This window comes from Nesoenas mayeri, assembly GCF_963082525.1.
Source record: "Nesoenas mayeri genome assembly, chromosome: 11".
Classification (NCBI taxonomy): Eukaryota; Metazoa; Chordata; class Aves; order Columbiformes; family Columbidae; genus Nesoenas; species Nesoenas mayeri.
This window is the reverse complement of record NC_137563.1, coordinates 1,189,908-1,206,108: the sequence shown is the minus strand read 5'-3', so window position 1 is coordinate 1,206,108 and position 16,201 is coordinate 1,189,908. Positions and strand designations below refer to the sequence as shown.

Genomic DNA, 16,201 nt, shown 5'->3' with positions numbered 1-16,201 from the left:
AGCAAATTTAAACGGAGTTCCAGAAGAGGTGAGTCCTGAGACATCCCCTGCAGCGGCCGCCGGGCTAAGTGAACGCCAGGAAAGCCCTGCTCTCTTTCCTTAGAGCTTCTTCATTGATCACTGAGGTTATTACTGCTCTGATTGTCTCAAAACCTCGTGGTACTTGTGAGGCTGACAGAGCCAAAGCAGGTTGGCTGTGCAGAGCTCGGTGTGTGCGGGCGGCGAGGGCAGGTGTGAGATTTGATGGAGGTTTCGCAGCCAACTGAAATAAACTTCAGAATCCCCGCGAAATACAAATTATTAACTGAACATTATCAGCAGAACGTTATTGGTAACAAACGTTAAATGAATGTGATAGCAATGAGGTGTAACGGCGTATCTGTTTGAAAACTGATGATGCATAGGGCAATAAATGCTTTGTGGCATACACAAAGTACGTCACTGCCTGCTCACGCACAGCCTGACAGGGATCATTGCACTGCGGGATCAGTCACTAATCGTGGGAGTTATTTTAAAATCAAAACTGTGTCTGGAAATGCCGTCAGCGTAACCTTCCTGTTTGCAAAGTCGTGCCTTGGGAACACCAACAAAATAATGAGGAAAAGGGAACTGCGGTTATTTTGAATCAGTGTATTAGTTCTCATCTAAACCCTCTCATATTTTTTTAGTTATTATTATTTTCTAATGTTCCCAAAGAACAGAATTTCTTTGTGTCCATCTAGATCTCAGTTGTTTTCTGCAACAGCTTGTGACTTACTTCCCTATGTGACTATAAACTAAAAGAAAAGTGGACTTTTTTGATTTATGAAAGAAATCAGGAGCAAGATAAGTAACCATAGACCTTTCCCATTGGGAGTGGTGGTGACCTAAGAGCTGCGCTTTAAAAAGGACAAACTTTCCTTCCCCGATGGCTGCTTTAATGAAAAAGGCAAACTTTCTTCTCTGTCAGGATCACGAGTAGTATAATATTGGGTTTAATTTTCATTGGAGGTCAGGTTCTTGTTTGGCCTCTCAGGAGCCTATGCAGGGCTCTGATACTGATGGAAAGACGTCACCAACTAGCAGCCTGTGATTATGAACAGTTTGTGTCCACAAAAGGCCAGGACGTTTTCTAATCTCCCAGTTTTGTGAATCTGGTGATTTCAACAAAGCTTAGATGATATCACTCGGAGAAAAAAACAAGTGCAACCAATGAGTGCGAGCTGATCCCAGCTCAGCACACGCGCGATCCCGGGCCTGCTGGGGCCGGTTCCGCTGCTGCTGCCCCGAGTGCGGACGCAGAGCGGGCAGAGCAGCGCCCGCGGAGCTGGGAGCAGGGCGACCCCCTGCCCCCGAGACCAGCAGTTCTCCTCACACCGGTCCCTTCCCATCCCGCCCAAGCCCGTTCAACTCGCTGTGTGAACGCTTCAAACGCTGGTCTCCTTGCTGGCACGTACATCAAATGAGCATCTACTGGCACGTCACCCCTTCCCAGCTCGCAGCGACACCCCAGCCAGCCCCATGAGTCACCCTGAAAGGCTGAATAAAATCAACCCAAGTGACGCCAGCTTCAACCTGCACTGCGCGTCAGTCCTTGTTCTGAAGGGAGCACTTGAAGCACATTAGCGCTGCACATGTGCTGCCAGTGTGTTTAGTACGGAATTAGTACATCGTATGCTGTCAGCGCTTTCTTTTTCCCAGGTGAGAAAGGTACTTTCGACACCTGCACATCTCTGATAAAAATCAGTTTCTATGTTGTTTGTATCTCTGCAGGATCCATTAGAAATCCTTCGCTCCCTAAAATATCCCTGAAAATGTAACAAGTACAATATATATGGTATTCACCTTTTCAGCTTTTCTGTTAGACTATTGTTTCTGATACTGTACTTTATTAAACACTTTACTACAAGCTACAGTAGTGCAAGGCTGCTTTTGTGTGTTGAAGAGAACGCGTCTTTTCTATCCGCTGCCCAGCTTTTTGAGAACGTCCCGCGCCACAGAGCGACAGCATCCGTGGCCACGTCTGCGGGAAGGGGGAGGCCCCTCTGCCAGGTGCAGCCGCAGCTTTCGAGGTCCCTTCCAGCCCCTGACATTCGGTGATTCGGTGCGAAAGAGCACAGGTGTAGCCGGCCCAGGCTGCGCCAGCCTGCACAGCTGGGCCCGCTGAGGAGCTCGTCAGGCCCAGCTGGGGGAGCGGGCAGGGCCCTCAGCCCCTGGCAGCCCCGTGCCCATATAGAGCAGCCTCTGCCGGGCAGGGGGTGCTGCAGGTTCTGGTGAACGGGCCTGGAAGAGCTGCAGGCACAGTGGAAGTCGAAGCCAAGGCACCGAGCCATGTCTGAGGCGGAGAGCGGCTCTGGCTGTGAGGTAGGGCCTCTGGCGGGCAGCCGGGGGGTGGTTGGAAGTGGCGTTAAAATCTTCCCTGTGGGGCAATGTTTGTGTGGAACAGATGGGCGAGGTGCTTGGTTACAATGATGGCTTTGCGATGAGCGCCGGTGCGGCGGTTGATCGGGGCGCTGCTGGTGCGGTGCTGCGGTCGTGGCCCCGGGCTGGCACAGCTGCTGCTTTGCTTGTGCTTCTGTATGGCTGTCTCAGTCAGGAAAAGCAGATGTACATGTGTCACTGACCTTCTGTTGCTTGTGCTGGAGATGCTGCAGAACTCTTGGACGGACAGAGTGAAACGTGGCTCTGCCAGGAGCTCGGGCAGCCCTGTGCCCGGTGTGTGGGGCAGCTGTGCTGCTGGCGGCTTGGCAAAGCACCAGGGCTGTGTGCGCTGGATGGGTGCGGCTGTTACAGCAGCAGGTCTGCTATACAAAATGATCACATTTTTCTGTAGGATTATGAAATACAGCTGGGCTTGAAGCTAAGGCTTATTCTGGCTCTGGTAATGTCCTACTGAAATTAACTGACAATGTTAGAAATTACTATCCTGCAAGGAACAGATATAAATCCCAACTGAAGGAAGATACAAGACCTAGAACTAATTCACCGTCTCTTCAAGAAAAGGCAGTGCTTCCTTTTATTCAGTCCAAGCTTTCCCTGTTGTTGTTAATTTGTGTGCCGCGCAGAGCCAGAGGCAATGTGAATGAGCTTGCTGCGTCTGAGCTCCCGCAGGCTCGAGGGAAATACCAATTCCTGCCTGGCTCTGCATTTTTATTTCTAAATTTAGCAAGTTAATGTAATTTCTATATTGCTTCTGTCTTAACATATTGCAGAAAGTTTTGCTTTGAGGGAGCGCTAAACAATATGAATGAGCTGATACATAGGAAACAGTAATTGCCACAGTGGAGATCCAGCAATTCTTTATTGACAAGTTTTGTGACGCTTGTTGAATACTGGAGGAAAAACTGCAGGCTGCATAGCAAGAAGTCGCTAATACAGTAAGTTCAGGACAGAGTGAAGGCGGTGTATGCTCTGCCCTGCTGAGCTGCCGGCCGGCTCCGCTTGCAGGCTTGAACAATGGCATCACTTCTCAGAACAATGAAGCCTTAACAGGGTGGCTCTTATTGACCTTGATAAGCTAGTGACTGCACAACCAGATCAAACCGTTCGCTGAGGTCTCGTTTAGGCGGGTGAGCTATATTGGAAAGGACAGGATGCCCTGAAATTAGCATCTAATAGCTCATGTAACTAGACAAACCATTCTTTACAAAAAACAGACTACAACCGAGCTGACTTCATTACGAACAGACACATTGGTATTTCTGTATTTATTAAATTAAAACCACACAAAATATAACTGCATACAAGAACACACATCTGATATTCCAATGTCGTATCTCACAAAGAAAAATCTCTTGCTGCAACTCTTCCCTTTTATTAGCAGAAATCCAGTCTACAAACAGTTGTTTAAGCATGAAGCTTCAACTAATCAAAACAAGTCAAATTCCCCTTTCTAGGAACACACCAAACCACACACAGACACACACACGGGGTTCAGAGGCCAGTTCTGCAGACCTGAAGTAGACAAAACTTCCACAGCACATTTGCCTGCGTTTGCAGAGTAGGTAAATTTCTGTCACTTTCAGAGTTTGTTGTTTACAAGCAAACTTAGTTAATGTTTTTAAATACTTAAAACAAATTTCACTTTAACAAATATTTACAAAATCTTTACTAAAGATCAACATCCTGCATAAAGGTGACCTCAAGGATATATTGTTGCTACCATGCTACAGTTTGCACAGAAGGGGTATAAAGGCCATCTCTAGTTTTGGAAGGCTTAAACCCTTTGTTGATATAGCATAAGGACATTAACCTATGGAAGGCAGAAGAGGTCATAATTTCAGTGCAATTACCCATTCATGACTTGGTTTATGTACATCACGACGATGAGTCCAAAAGACTTGGGGTTTGAATTATTGACCGTTTAGTTCTTTAAGAACTGATTTCACGGGAAGTTTTCCGGGCATCACGTCCTGTCTTCTACTGGTGATACGAAGAAGTTGCATAGGGACCTTCCTCATTCTCCTCCTCTCTGAAAAGAAAATGATCACAATCATCAGATCAGGAACATACCATGTCTCAACAGTAAAACTGGAATGCAAGCGCAGATAACTTGCTTTCCCAATGGATTGAAACAGATAGGACTGTTATATTGCTTCAAGAACAGAATGCTGAAAGGAAGTAAAGCTGTGTAAGTTCAACGACATCACAATGTATTTAGGGTTTAATGAACTATTCTCGACGCTAGTGTTGAATCAATAAGAAATACTGTAAAGGATCAACAAGCAGCGGGCGTGCTGGAGTTCCAGTACTGTTGCTTTCAATTTCTCTATTTTTTCTTTTAAAGCAAGCTTAGCTGTAGGTTTGGTTTGGTCTTTTGAATGAGAGCGGGTGCAGATGGACCAAATGAGGCAAGAACAGGAGCTCAGACTGTTGGGTAGCAGAGAAGCTTACTTTCTATGCCGCACATTGAAAATTGCTTTGGACTTCTTAGTTTTGTTATGTTTCCCCTTTTAGAAGAATAACAGGTGGCAGAGTTAGAACAAAAAGACCTTCCTTCCAGTAACAGGCTGCCAGAATAGGCCTTTCTGTCACTCTTCTTGAAAGCCTGAATAGAGGAATAGCATCCACCACGACACACTGGACTGGAATCAGTTGCAGTTGATCATGGTGGAAAATAGAGGTGAATATGGAGAACTGAAGAGTTGAAATAGGGATGGGATATGAGCAGGTCTTCAGGCATCAAAGTAACAAAACAGCCCGTCCAAGCTGCTGATCTTCACTTCCCTTGTGAAATATGCACTTGCACTCTGGGCACTCAGTTGGCAGCTGTCAGCAGAGGGCAGGGGCCTGGCCCTTGGTCGCTGTCACCTTTGATGGGTTCCTGCGTGTGGCAGGGACACCAGAACCATGAAGTAGGTGGTTATGCTTGTACCCAAGCAGAGCAGTGACTGGCTGTTATGTGCAAAGTAGATTTCCGAGCTGTGCCCAGGCAGGCTGCCGTTGGCAGGGAGCTGCACAACACCTGCTGGCTGCCACGCGCTGCAGTACTAGCGATGGGAGAAGGTCTAAAATGTGTTACTCCAAACCAAGGTAATGGCCACAAATATTAATAACATAGATCTTTAGAGCTGTACATAGCAGGTACAAGTTTGTTATGATGGCTTAAAAAGAAGCCAGGCTTTAAATGAAATAAAATTACATAGTAGCAGCTCTGGCTCACGGCCCACAAGCAACAACATGGCAGTGTGTGTATGGTTACTGACCAAAGAATTTTCTTTGAGATGCTTAAAATAGCAAAGCACTAAGTTACTGCACCGTTCTCTTCAGGCAAAGGAAAAGGAACAGCACAGCATCACAATGCTCTGTGCTGCTGTCCCTCCCTGTTTGCTGCTGCCACTTCGCCCAGCAGGTTACAGAGCTGAAAGCCATCTACTGCCAGCTATTTTATGCGCCAGGCCACAGCAAACACCGCTAACAACCACCTCTGTGAGACCAAGTGCACCCGAGGATGAACAAGAAAACCCAAATCCAATGCTTGGATGCTTCTAGAATTCACAATTAAATTAGCCAGCAATCAGAGTTCACAATTTAATTGGTTTTGGAAGGCTGAAAGCAGGATTCTCCACATGCAGCCTCCTTTATTGAGGTATCTGTTTTCTTAGCTGATAGCCAATAATGGTGAACAATTATTGGGCAAATTAACTCAATTAGTTATCAGTTTCAAATGCTTCAACACCCTATTCTTTCCAAGGTTCAGATCAAAGCAAACGAACAGATAACAATATGTGGTTCCATTTCAGCATTGCACTCCAGTTAATGATGTTGGGTAGCTCAGTGTTTAGAGTGGCTCTACTCAATTAGAAGGTTTTCAAAATGAGTCAGTAACAGGCAAACACAGAAAGATGTGACCTGTCCCAGAAGCACAGTACACGGCCATAGTGTTCTAGCCTGCCACAGTACCACTCTAAATTATTAAGACCTTGCATTAAACCTCATTTCCCAAGTTGTAACTTAAGCAATATAGGAAAAGGATATTAACAACGGCAGTGTGCTGTTTGTGTAGTGTCACTCTTGCTGTATTGGCTCCGCACGCGGTGCAGCAAGGTCTCGGTGAATTTCCTTCTGCAAATTAGCACATTATTTTGTTAAGGGATGTTAAGTGATTGCCTTCCTCTGGCAGGGACTGTGGTTTCCTGCCACCCGGCTTAACTGCTGGGTCAACATCTACTCTCATCTGGTTTAGGTACATACGCCTACTGACCTGAGAGTCAGCAGTGGCACAAATTTTGATAGATGTTCTACATTGTTTCAAATATAACAATGCAAGTGAGCAAGTTTGGATGGAGAAAGAGCAAAGTTCCAACAGCTCTTTTTCCTCTTTCATGTAACTAAATCAAAAGGAAATAATTCACAAGTGTGTTAACAAAATGTGAAAGCATTCCAGCCTTCCCTCACACAGTAACTCTAACCCAGTTGTATGTGGAGTGTAATAGGTAATGAATTACCTTCTTAAGCTGTTTTGTGGGATATTTCTCCAAATAAGGTTTGTCCAATTGCTAAATGCAATATACTGTATGCCCTCAAATTTTTGTCTATTGAACTAGGTTATTTGTTTTTTCTAAGTGGCTGAAATAATCCCTTAACTTCTTAAAGAAACAATGGGACTCCATGTTCAATAGATTTGGTCCTGAACAGTTACTGTCTTTTTAATGTGAAAAGTACGGTGCTTGCACTCAAAATCAGAGTATGTGAAGTGAACCAGGATGGTGGAAGAAGTTTACATTAAACAAATTTACGAAAGCAAAGCAGATACCTGCAGGCATGACCTCTCCCCAGCTCTCTGTGGTAAGGGAGGCGATACCAGTCCCCTGCAGCCACACCTTTCACTGTCAGGAGAAATACCAACTCAGCATCACCCACGGGGGCAATTTCTGCAGAGAATAAACCAGCCAGGCAGCAGCCCAGGAGACTGCTTGTGAGCAAGCCCAGGACGCTGGTCTCGGGGACATGGGAAAACAAACGCTGCTGAAGTCCACTCTTGCTCAAAGTCTTTCTGCACTCCGCACAGGATGCCTGTGTATGTGAGGGGATAGGCACTGTGGCATAGAGGTCGAAAGGTACTGCTTTTTCTAGGAGTACAGTGTGTGGGAGCTTATGGCTGTAGAAGATATGCTGAACAAAAGACAGCAGTCTGCACAGGTGGATCCACAGAGGGGTGGACAGCATAGGGAAAGGACATAGGATAGTTTAACTCAAACTGCAACATGGAGAGTATTTACACAATTATGACGCAATTTTGGCCGGAAGGAAAATGCATTCATGCCTTGCTGTACAGTGTCAGCTTCCAAATGGGCCTTGGCTTAGCACTCTACTGAAAACTATGGGTTTGCTTAAATAGTCGCCGACTTATATAGCAGGATGTCTTAGAGAACACTGTCCTTCTAGCTTTCATGGAATACTATTGTTGTTCTACAAACAACCTGTTGTGAGGCAGCCTTTTTAACTGCCATAGCAAGACATCTGCTCACGGTGTGCTCTGAATGTATCCGGAACATGATTTGTCTGCTGTTGGCAAATTAAAACTACAGATGCTGAGGTACCACGGAGGGTTCAGGTTGGACAAAAAAGCCTTCAGGATAAGATTAAGAGGTTCAATACTAAAAATGGCATTTACCTGACATTGTCATCTTTTAGTTTTCTGGCTGCTTGTTTAGATAACTTAATCTGCAAGTCCAACCTCTGGAGGAAATCTTTGGCAGACAGTTCTTCTGGTGCAGTGGGCTGATTGTCAGGCTCTTGAGGACTGGGAGAAGAGCTGCCTTCTTCCTGAACCATCACTAGTCCTTCATCACAAGAAGGGGAGCTGTCAACAGTTTCATTCTCGGGAGACTCCAGTGAATTAAGTCCATTGAATAGTAACGGTTTCTCTGATATAACAGGAATGCTCAGGGTTTTCCTCAGAAATATACAGTCATTAGTGAACAGTTTATTTGCCCTCTTTATTTGTTCCATCTGAAAAAGATAAGAAAAATGTAGGTTATTAGGTTTTAGCAAAGTATAGAGTACTAAACTCCTGAAGTAGTACAATAACCTTTAGTTACAATAAATCTATACTTTCTTTGCAGCAACGAAGACTTCAGGAAAGGTTGGGTTTTGCATACAAAGTGATTTCGGGGTGCATGTTGTGTCTTAGCCTTGTTAACTCAACACCCTAGCTGCTTCCTTTCATGCAGACTTGACTCCCAAGTATCAGTCTCTCCAAAGTCTTGCACTACCTAAAGATGCTGTTCTTGAACAGTCTTCCATCTCTATACAGACTCATATGAACAACCCACCAAAGATAAAAATTCTATTGCAAAAGTGCTGCTGATTTGCATTTGTATTAGAGTAAGGCTCACAACTGTGAGCAGCTGCTGTAGGTGAAGGACTCTAGTAAAAAGCATGTATAACATAATCAAGGGGTGATAAAGTTACCTTGAGCATTCTAGGACATGCTAGTTACGGACAGTGAGCACCACAAGAAGAGCAGTATATGCCACAGTATTTTCTCCCCTAGCTGATGTAACAAATTCAGACTTCAGATGAAGTCCTGATTTTTGGTGAGAAGTTGGGCAGTGAAAAGAATAGGAGACTCTTGGACACTTTGTAATGCAGCTGCACAGGCTTGTCCACAGGCATTTGTCCAGTAAGCTGGACCTACAGCACAATTAGCAACCTCAAGTGTGCAATAATGCATGGTAACAGACACACAGAGCTGTTAAACAGGTTTTGTGCAACTTTTACCCAAAGTACAGATGATCCCATGGCAGAAGCAAGAAGGTGACTCCATCCTTCTCAGAGCACTAATGCATAAAGCCCCACTTGTTCTATATTTAATGGAATTAATAATAGCTTCTCATGTTGCTTTACAGGTGAAAAGCTCCCAGTAAATGTTTGTACTATCTCCCTACTAAGAATGTTGTTTACATTCTTGCTCATCAAAATTTCCCTTCCAAGTCAATAACAGTTTAATTTCCTATTTCTCAATTGCAAGCTTTAAAAAAAGCACAGAAATAAGTATCCATGACTGTGTGACTTTAAGCTTTTGCTATAACCTGAACTTATTAGATTTAATAATCCCTTTCAAAAGCTGGATAACATCCAGTGTCAGGCAGTAAGTTACTACAAGACAAGCTCATTTCCAGCTCCTGAAGCCTGGAAATTATTTTCAGTTAACCTTGCCCAGCACAGAGTGCAAGTTCTCTCCTAAGCTGAGTCCCATCTGAAGGGCATACAGGAAGCTTCCTCAACTTAGTAATGAGACCTGTAATGGTCATTAGATGCCAGTGTAAATGTCAATTCTCTATCTCCAAAAGTTGCCTGTCTTGATGGGTATCAAGAATGTTGAAAATGCTAGCTGCAGCCTTCATCTGAAAATACAATTCAAAAGCTGAAAAGCAAGATCTCTACTACAGGGCAGCTGGAAGGTGATGCTTCAATAGCTGATAAATAATGCACTGTACTGCTGTTCTCTGTCCTGTGCCACTGTAACTCTAGCTCTGGTTACTTCTTCCTAAAATACCTTTTAAATACCACCATGTGGCAGGTGGAAGACTGCTCACATCTGCACTGGCTAACACTGAAATAGGAAATACTTGGTTCTAAGAACATCTCACACAGTCTTGAGCAGGTAACTTGATATGCATAATATATACTGCTGCATGTATGACTCCATACATTCACAGGTGTATGGAGAATGGGATTTAACACTGGTTTTCTTAGTTCTAGGAAAACTGAACTAATTTCTGTTGGCTACAGACCCAAAACAGTGAAAGCATGTGCTAAAGCCTTCCCTCTTAGTACTTTCACTGAAGCTGCACTAATCTATCAGAACTTGTTCTACTGGCAATGAAATAAATAGTTCCCTTCCTTCTTCCCTCAAAAGGGATACCTTTGTATGATGGAAACCAGCACTCCAACTGAACCATAAACATGATGCTAAACATTAATTCCCAGTGTTAATTTACCCAACAGTGTTCCAAGGAAGATCTAGTGAACACGAGCCATACAAGTTAATAGACAGTACCTGGGGGAGCGGAGTGAAGGACAGAGGATGAGGCCAAACACCACACTGATCTCCCTCCCTCAACATGCTCTTTTGTCCATCTTAAACTGCCTATGCCATGTCATGCCGAGGCAGGCACTGGACAGGATGTTTCTTGCTGCAAAGTAACTCCCAGTGAGGAAAACCACAAGGGTAAACTTCTAAAAGCAGTAACACTGTGGGCAATGGCAGCCAAAGATAATTCTGTGGTTGCCATTACAACAGTTCTCACTTCTAGCCAACTGTATGGGATGGAGGAAGCAAATGCAATGACTCTTTAGAGGAAGTCAGGCCTTGTCACTGTGTGAACACATAAGATTCTTAATTTTGCTAAAAGCAAACGTGTTTGTATATGTTCCTACCCTGGGCTGAAACCCATTAAAGCAGAAACACAATGGCTGATCTCAGCTAACCTGGCACTGTTCTTGGGTTAAAGTGACATGAAATGTCCCTCTCTCCAGTGAAGTCTATAATGATGCAGCTCTAGTTTCTTAAGCAGAATACTAGCAACAGTAAATCAAATAACAAATGAGATGTCTAAAAAACAGCATTTATACTTTAAATGCATCATTAGCACAGCAAAAGCTTTTTAAACTCATACCATCAAGAAAGGTTGTAGTTCATGAGTTAAACCTATTTTTTCAGATTGTACAGGTTTGAGCCACAACTTCACTTTAGCTGAAAGTGGTTAGAAATGCCCTATTATTTTCTTCTTTAAAACTCAAATTTTAGTGATCTGTGTGTATTTTTCATTTGCTGCAGTGAGCAAATACACTTCCAACTGAAGAACAACATAGCTAAATCATTTGGGTCAGAGACTTCATTCACTATGGAAAGCACTGCCAAAAATAAAAGTTGAAACAAATCCAATGAGCAGCTGGGTGGGTCCCTCTGCTTTGCCCCTGTAGCAAGCAAAGCTTTGGTTTAATGTGGACCAATGTAAATCCGAAATGCCATTAATCTCGTTGCCAACAAGATTTGGTCAAAAGTGGCTTAATCTTTCTGAAGGGCAAAGAAATAGACTTTCAACCTGTTTCACAGCAAAGGCTGGATGCTGTTGAGGCTGCTGGAAGGTTTTAGTAGATCTTTCAGAACCAGAGAAGGAAAGGAAACCCACTCCAGTCAGAAAATAAATATTTGGGATTGTATTGTACCCCTTCTGGCAAGAGCCCGACAGGAAGGTGCTCCTTGCAGCTGATGTGGAAGCGACACTGACCAAGTGCTGGGTCGCGCTGTCAGCTCTGCTCGCTGGGTGCTTAGCCACCAGCAGTTCTGCATGTCGGGACTCCTGATGCTGTGCGGGTATGTCAGCTGGCAGCTCCAGGGGCCCTGGAGAAGCGGGACTGAAGGCAGGGTAGAGAGCCCTGCTGGGTGGGGAATGGCCATGTGTTAGGGCCTGCTGCAGACCCTGCATGTCTCAGCCTGGCAATGCTTTCAGATCAGTTGTAAATCACCTCTAGGCAGGTAGGCAGATGACAAGAGAAAACAGATTTAGCCCTGAGGCTGCTGGAAGAAGTTATTTCCTCTTGATACAGCCTACATGTCAACCTCAAAATAATGATTCTTTTCAAGAAAAGTTTAATTAGTGTTGGTTTTTTGGTTTCGTTTTTCTCTGTTGGTGTGGTGTTGGGTTTTGTTTTTAATCTGGAGTGTGTGTAGTAGTGAACTGCCATGAGCACAGGTTTACCGGGTGACAGTAAGCGCATCTCCCTTCCCGGGGCCGCTGTTCTGTGCCCTGAGCCCAGCACTTCTCGGTTTCAAGCCCGTGCTGGAGGAGGCTCCATGTCCGGACTCCGGGCACTGACCCCGGCAGCACTTACAGCCGACAGGTCAGCGCTCTCAGTGCTGAACAAGGCCGGCCCCGCACCCGCGGTGAGAACCGGCTCTTCTGCCCCCCGCGGGACATCTCCATCCCGGCACCTCTGGCTGTTCCGCACTTCAGTGCACCTTCCCCTTCGGCTCCGGTGCCTTCGGGGCCGAACAACCGCGGGCCGTTCTTTCGGGAGCCGATCGCCGCTACCGGCCCTGCGCCCCGGGGCTCAGCGCCTCCCGGCTCGCCGCGCCGCCCCCCTGGCTCCCCGGGCCGGCAGGCCGCCCCTGCGGCGCTCGCCTTACCGTGACGCCGTACTTGAGGGCGATGCCCTGCAGCGTGTCCCCGGCGCTGAGCCGGTGCTCCACGTACCGCTCGGCCAGCGGCGCCGCCACGCTCGCCGTGCTGCCGTACGAGCGGGCCTTGGTGCGGGCCAGCCGCTGCGACAGCTCGGCCTCCGACTCCGGGCCGCCCGGCGGCTCCTCCCGCAGCGACTCGGCCATGCTCCCGCCGCCTCTCAGCGACCGCGGCCCCGCGCCGGCCCCGCGCCCGCCCCGGCCATGGCGCCCCCGCCCCCCGGCGCCGCCCGCCCGCCCGCGGCGGCAACGGCGGAGCCTGCGGCCCGGCCCGCGGAGCCCCCCGCGCATGCGCCAGCTGCGGGACGGGCCCGTGCGCGGGGGCAGCGCGCGTGCCCACTGCCGGCCTGACCCGCGCCTGCGCAGTCGCTGCTGCGGCGGCCGTGCCGCGGGGCGCCGGCGGGCGGGCGGGGGCTGCGCGTTTTCCTGGAAAAATCATCAAGCGAGGGGTTTCCTGCGTTTGCACGGGCGTGCGGGGCCGGGGGACCCGAACACGGCCTTGTCTGTCCGGGGATTCATTGGTCACTTGGCGAGGGTAGGGGACGTGTCCGTGCTGGGCCCCGACATCCACAGCGCGCTCGCAGGTCCGGTCTCTCCGGCCGGTCGCGAAGGAGCAGGCACGGGGCGCTGGGGGTGTCGGGGCTTCAGCCGCTTCGTCAGCTGGAGGCCCAGGGATGAACCGTTTGTGGGTGTGAAGCAAAGAGTGTGCAAAGGAAGGACTGTGGGCACAGGTGCGGGTGTGCAAAGGTGTAGTAATGATGCCACATCAGTAGGAAGTGAACAAATTCATTTGAGGAAAGAAAGGTGGATTTGCTGGGATTCTGGGAGGTGGTGTGTGCGTAACAAACACCCAGTGGGGTTTTGTTTATTGTTTTGTTTGCATGTGGGGTTTTTCTGTTTTCTAGGAAGTCCTAAAAAGATAGACCTGTGGCTTAAGCAAAAAAGGCATTAATGTGATAACCTCAGCGTTCTTCAGTACACTGTGTACTCGCGTAATTATTTAGAAAAATAAAATGCATTAACTGATGTAATATCTACTTGTGGTTATTAGATTAATTATGTTCACTGCATGGATCGTGGAGTCTCTCTAAGGAGCACAGTACAAAAATCAGGGTAGATCTGACAAATGTTGCTAATCTAGCTACAAGTTTCCAGGCATAAGTTAGGAAAATATAAGAGGTGCCATCAGGATGCACAAGTTGCTGATAAGGAGTGACACATCAGCACCCCAGTGTCACATGAGAGCAGCCAATGTGACAGTCCTAGACTGGCTGAATGGAGGAATTATAGGCAATCTGTGGATAGATCAGGGCAGTACAAGACAGTGTATAAATTGATGGCAATGAAAGGTTCACTTTAATTTTTTCTGCAGTCTACAATGTACTTGGGAAGCTGGAGGCTCCCTGGGGGTGTCCAATTGAGGTTATACTGGTTACAGAAAGAGAACAGCAAATTGTGCCATCTCTGTGCTTTCAGTTCCTTGGGAAACTCCTCCGTCTGCTGAGCTGCATCAGCAATTCAGGGACCCACCTAGCGAAAGAGCAGAATGCAGCTCAGCATGGGTTACAAATGTCTCCTGTGCGTGCAGTGTGGGGTCGTAACTCGGCTTCACCCTCTTAAAGCTGATCAATGGAAATTAGGAACATCTGGCCGCCTGCCTGGAGCTGGAATTGCTCAGACCAGTACCTTTAGCTAAAGTGGCTTTTAGTGTAATGAAGGGGAGCTGCAGTTCAATAAAATGGAAATATTATTTAACATTAGTGATATGATGAGCTGAACATGTAATATCAATTAGTTTAAAACTGTTTGACAGGTGCACTAATATTAGACAGCTTTATTCCCTTTAACGTTATCTTAAACTCTATTTATATGCGAAGTGTGTGCAATACACTTTAAATCAGCTGTCACAACTCTGAGAACAGCAGCATCATCCCCTGCATTAGTAGAAAGATACCACAGATATTTTAATGTTGAAAGCTTTATTTTAATAATAAACCTTTTCAAGGGTAAGTTTGGGTTTTTCTGCTGGATTTGCTGGGTTGTCTTTTGTTGTGAAGATGCTTGTTTCTTACCCCAAAATCCATATTGTAGCCAGAGAAATGTTTGGATCTGGGGTGTTTCCAAGGTACTTGATCTTTTCTTTACATAAACAGAATAGCCCCTAAACTAAAAATTGAGTTAAACTTGAGCCAAGTGCACAGTGGTCTTGATTTATTTTAAATAGGTCAACAGGCTAAAAATTATTTTCTAAAATAGAGATCAGTATTAACTGATTCTAGTTAAGATAGCCCATATGATGTAATGGCAAAGTAGAGAAGAGATTGCCTTCTAGCTAGGTGACCATTCTGTTAATGATCAGGTGTTCATCAGCTACTTTGTCAGTAAAGAAACCAAATATGCTTAGTAAAGGGTTAAATGAAACAGTGAGCATTTAGTAACTTTGTTTATGCTGCAAACTAGGGACATTACCATTTATAATAATTGTAATAATGTAGGACAGGGATGGTTTAATTTCAGGACCAATAAAAAACTATTCTTGTGGGCTGTATGTGTGGGCAGGTTCACAGTAATGAGGACAGTATAGACAAAAGAAGGCTGCCCCCTGGTAATGGGGGGTGTATGAAGCGATGCCGTCCACCTCTGCTCATGCTGCAACCTCTGATAGAAAAAATGCAATGTAGGACAAAGATCTGAGAGAAATCCTGCCTTTTAAGAGTAATAGCCTTGGGTTCTGCAATTAATTGCAGCAAGGAGAGAGGGTCCTGCATGAATATCAAAAGGAAAGTAGCTTTGTGTGAAGTGGTGTACATTACTTAAACTGTGCACATATTCTTCATCAACATAAGCCCATTATGAGGCAGCAGCAGCTGTGAGCCATTATTAATATTTAACGCTCTTGACAGAGGTTACTCTGGGTTTCTGTAATAAGGTTACAAGGCAGTGTCGCAGTATCATGCGCTGTGGGTTTGCATTCTCAGAGTTTTTTTGGCTTTGTACTAAGTGCCAGTGAAGCTTTATTTATTGCCCTTCCCTACCACGCACAGAGGCTGAATATCTTTGTAACCTGCACTGTAGTCCAGGATTATCCATTCTTCATTGCCTCCAGCTTTCCTTATACATCGCCTGCTCCTTAGCGAGTGTTGCGAGTCCCGTGCTGGGACAATCTTGCACAGGATAGGATGCAAGAGGTTTGGATCCCATGGCGAGGGCTGGCTTGTGCTGTCACCCATGTGTTCTGTTTCTTTCAGCTGTGTGGCTTTTGGCGTGAGCTGCTGGGCAATGATGCCAGGCAGGCTCTCCTTGTTAACTACATCTTGCGACTGGTACTTGTTTTCTACCTGTGCATGCTGACCGGGCAGGCAGTTCTTGGGCAGTTCATAGTTGTTTCCAGTGAAAATAGGCAGGCTGAACACACAAGGTGGAATTGCCATGTTTTGCACATCTGCACCTGCAAGGGCCCCATCAGTGGCCGTATTAGCCCTGGGGTCACAGGCCAGCAGGCGGTCCCAGCACAGCACGGGGATGTGGTGA

The 16,201-nt window shown here is 46.2% G+C and overlaps 1 protein-coding gene across 2 annotated transcripts; it reads right to left on the bottom strand.

Annotated features, from left to right (window-relative positions):
• Window positions 1–3,317: 3,317 nt before the first annotated feature.
• On the bottom strand, window positions 3,318–12,858 carry LYSMD2 (LysM domain containing 2). 2 transcript variants are annotated; one of them, XR_013922620.1, is made up of 5 exons: window positions 12,620–12,858; window positions 8,096–8,433; window positions 6,461–6,543; window positions 4,272–4,450; window positions 3,318–3,553 (listed from the first exon to the last, which is right to left on the bottom strand). XR_013922620.1 is itself a non-coding variant. In XM_080351262.1 (3 exons), exons 1-3 carry the CDS (start codon window positions 12,815–12,817, stop codon window positions 4,399–4,401), a joined length of 588 nt encoding a protein of 195 aa, XP_080207388.1. In that variant the 5' UTR covers window positions 12,818–12,858; the 3' UTR covers window positions 3,672–4,398. The 2 variants fall into 2 exon arrangements, 1 of the variants encoding a protein (XP_080207388.1); XM_080351262.1 differs by lacking the exons at window positions 3,318–3,553; window positions 6,461–6,543 and having other exon boundaries at window positions 3,672–4,450.
• Window positions 12,859–16,201: the final 3,343 nt, after the last annotated feature.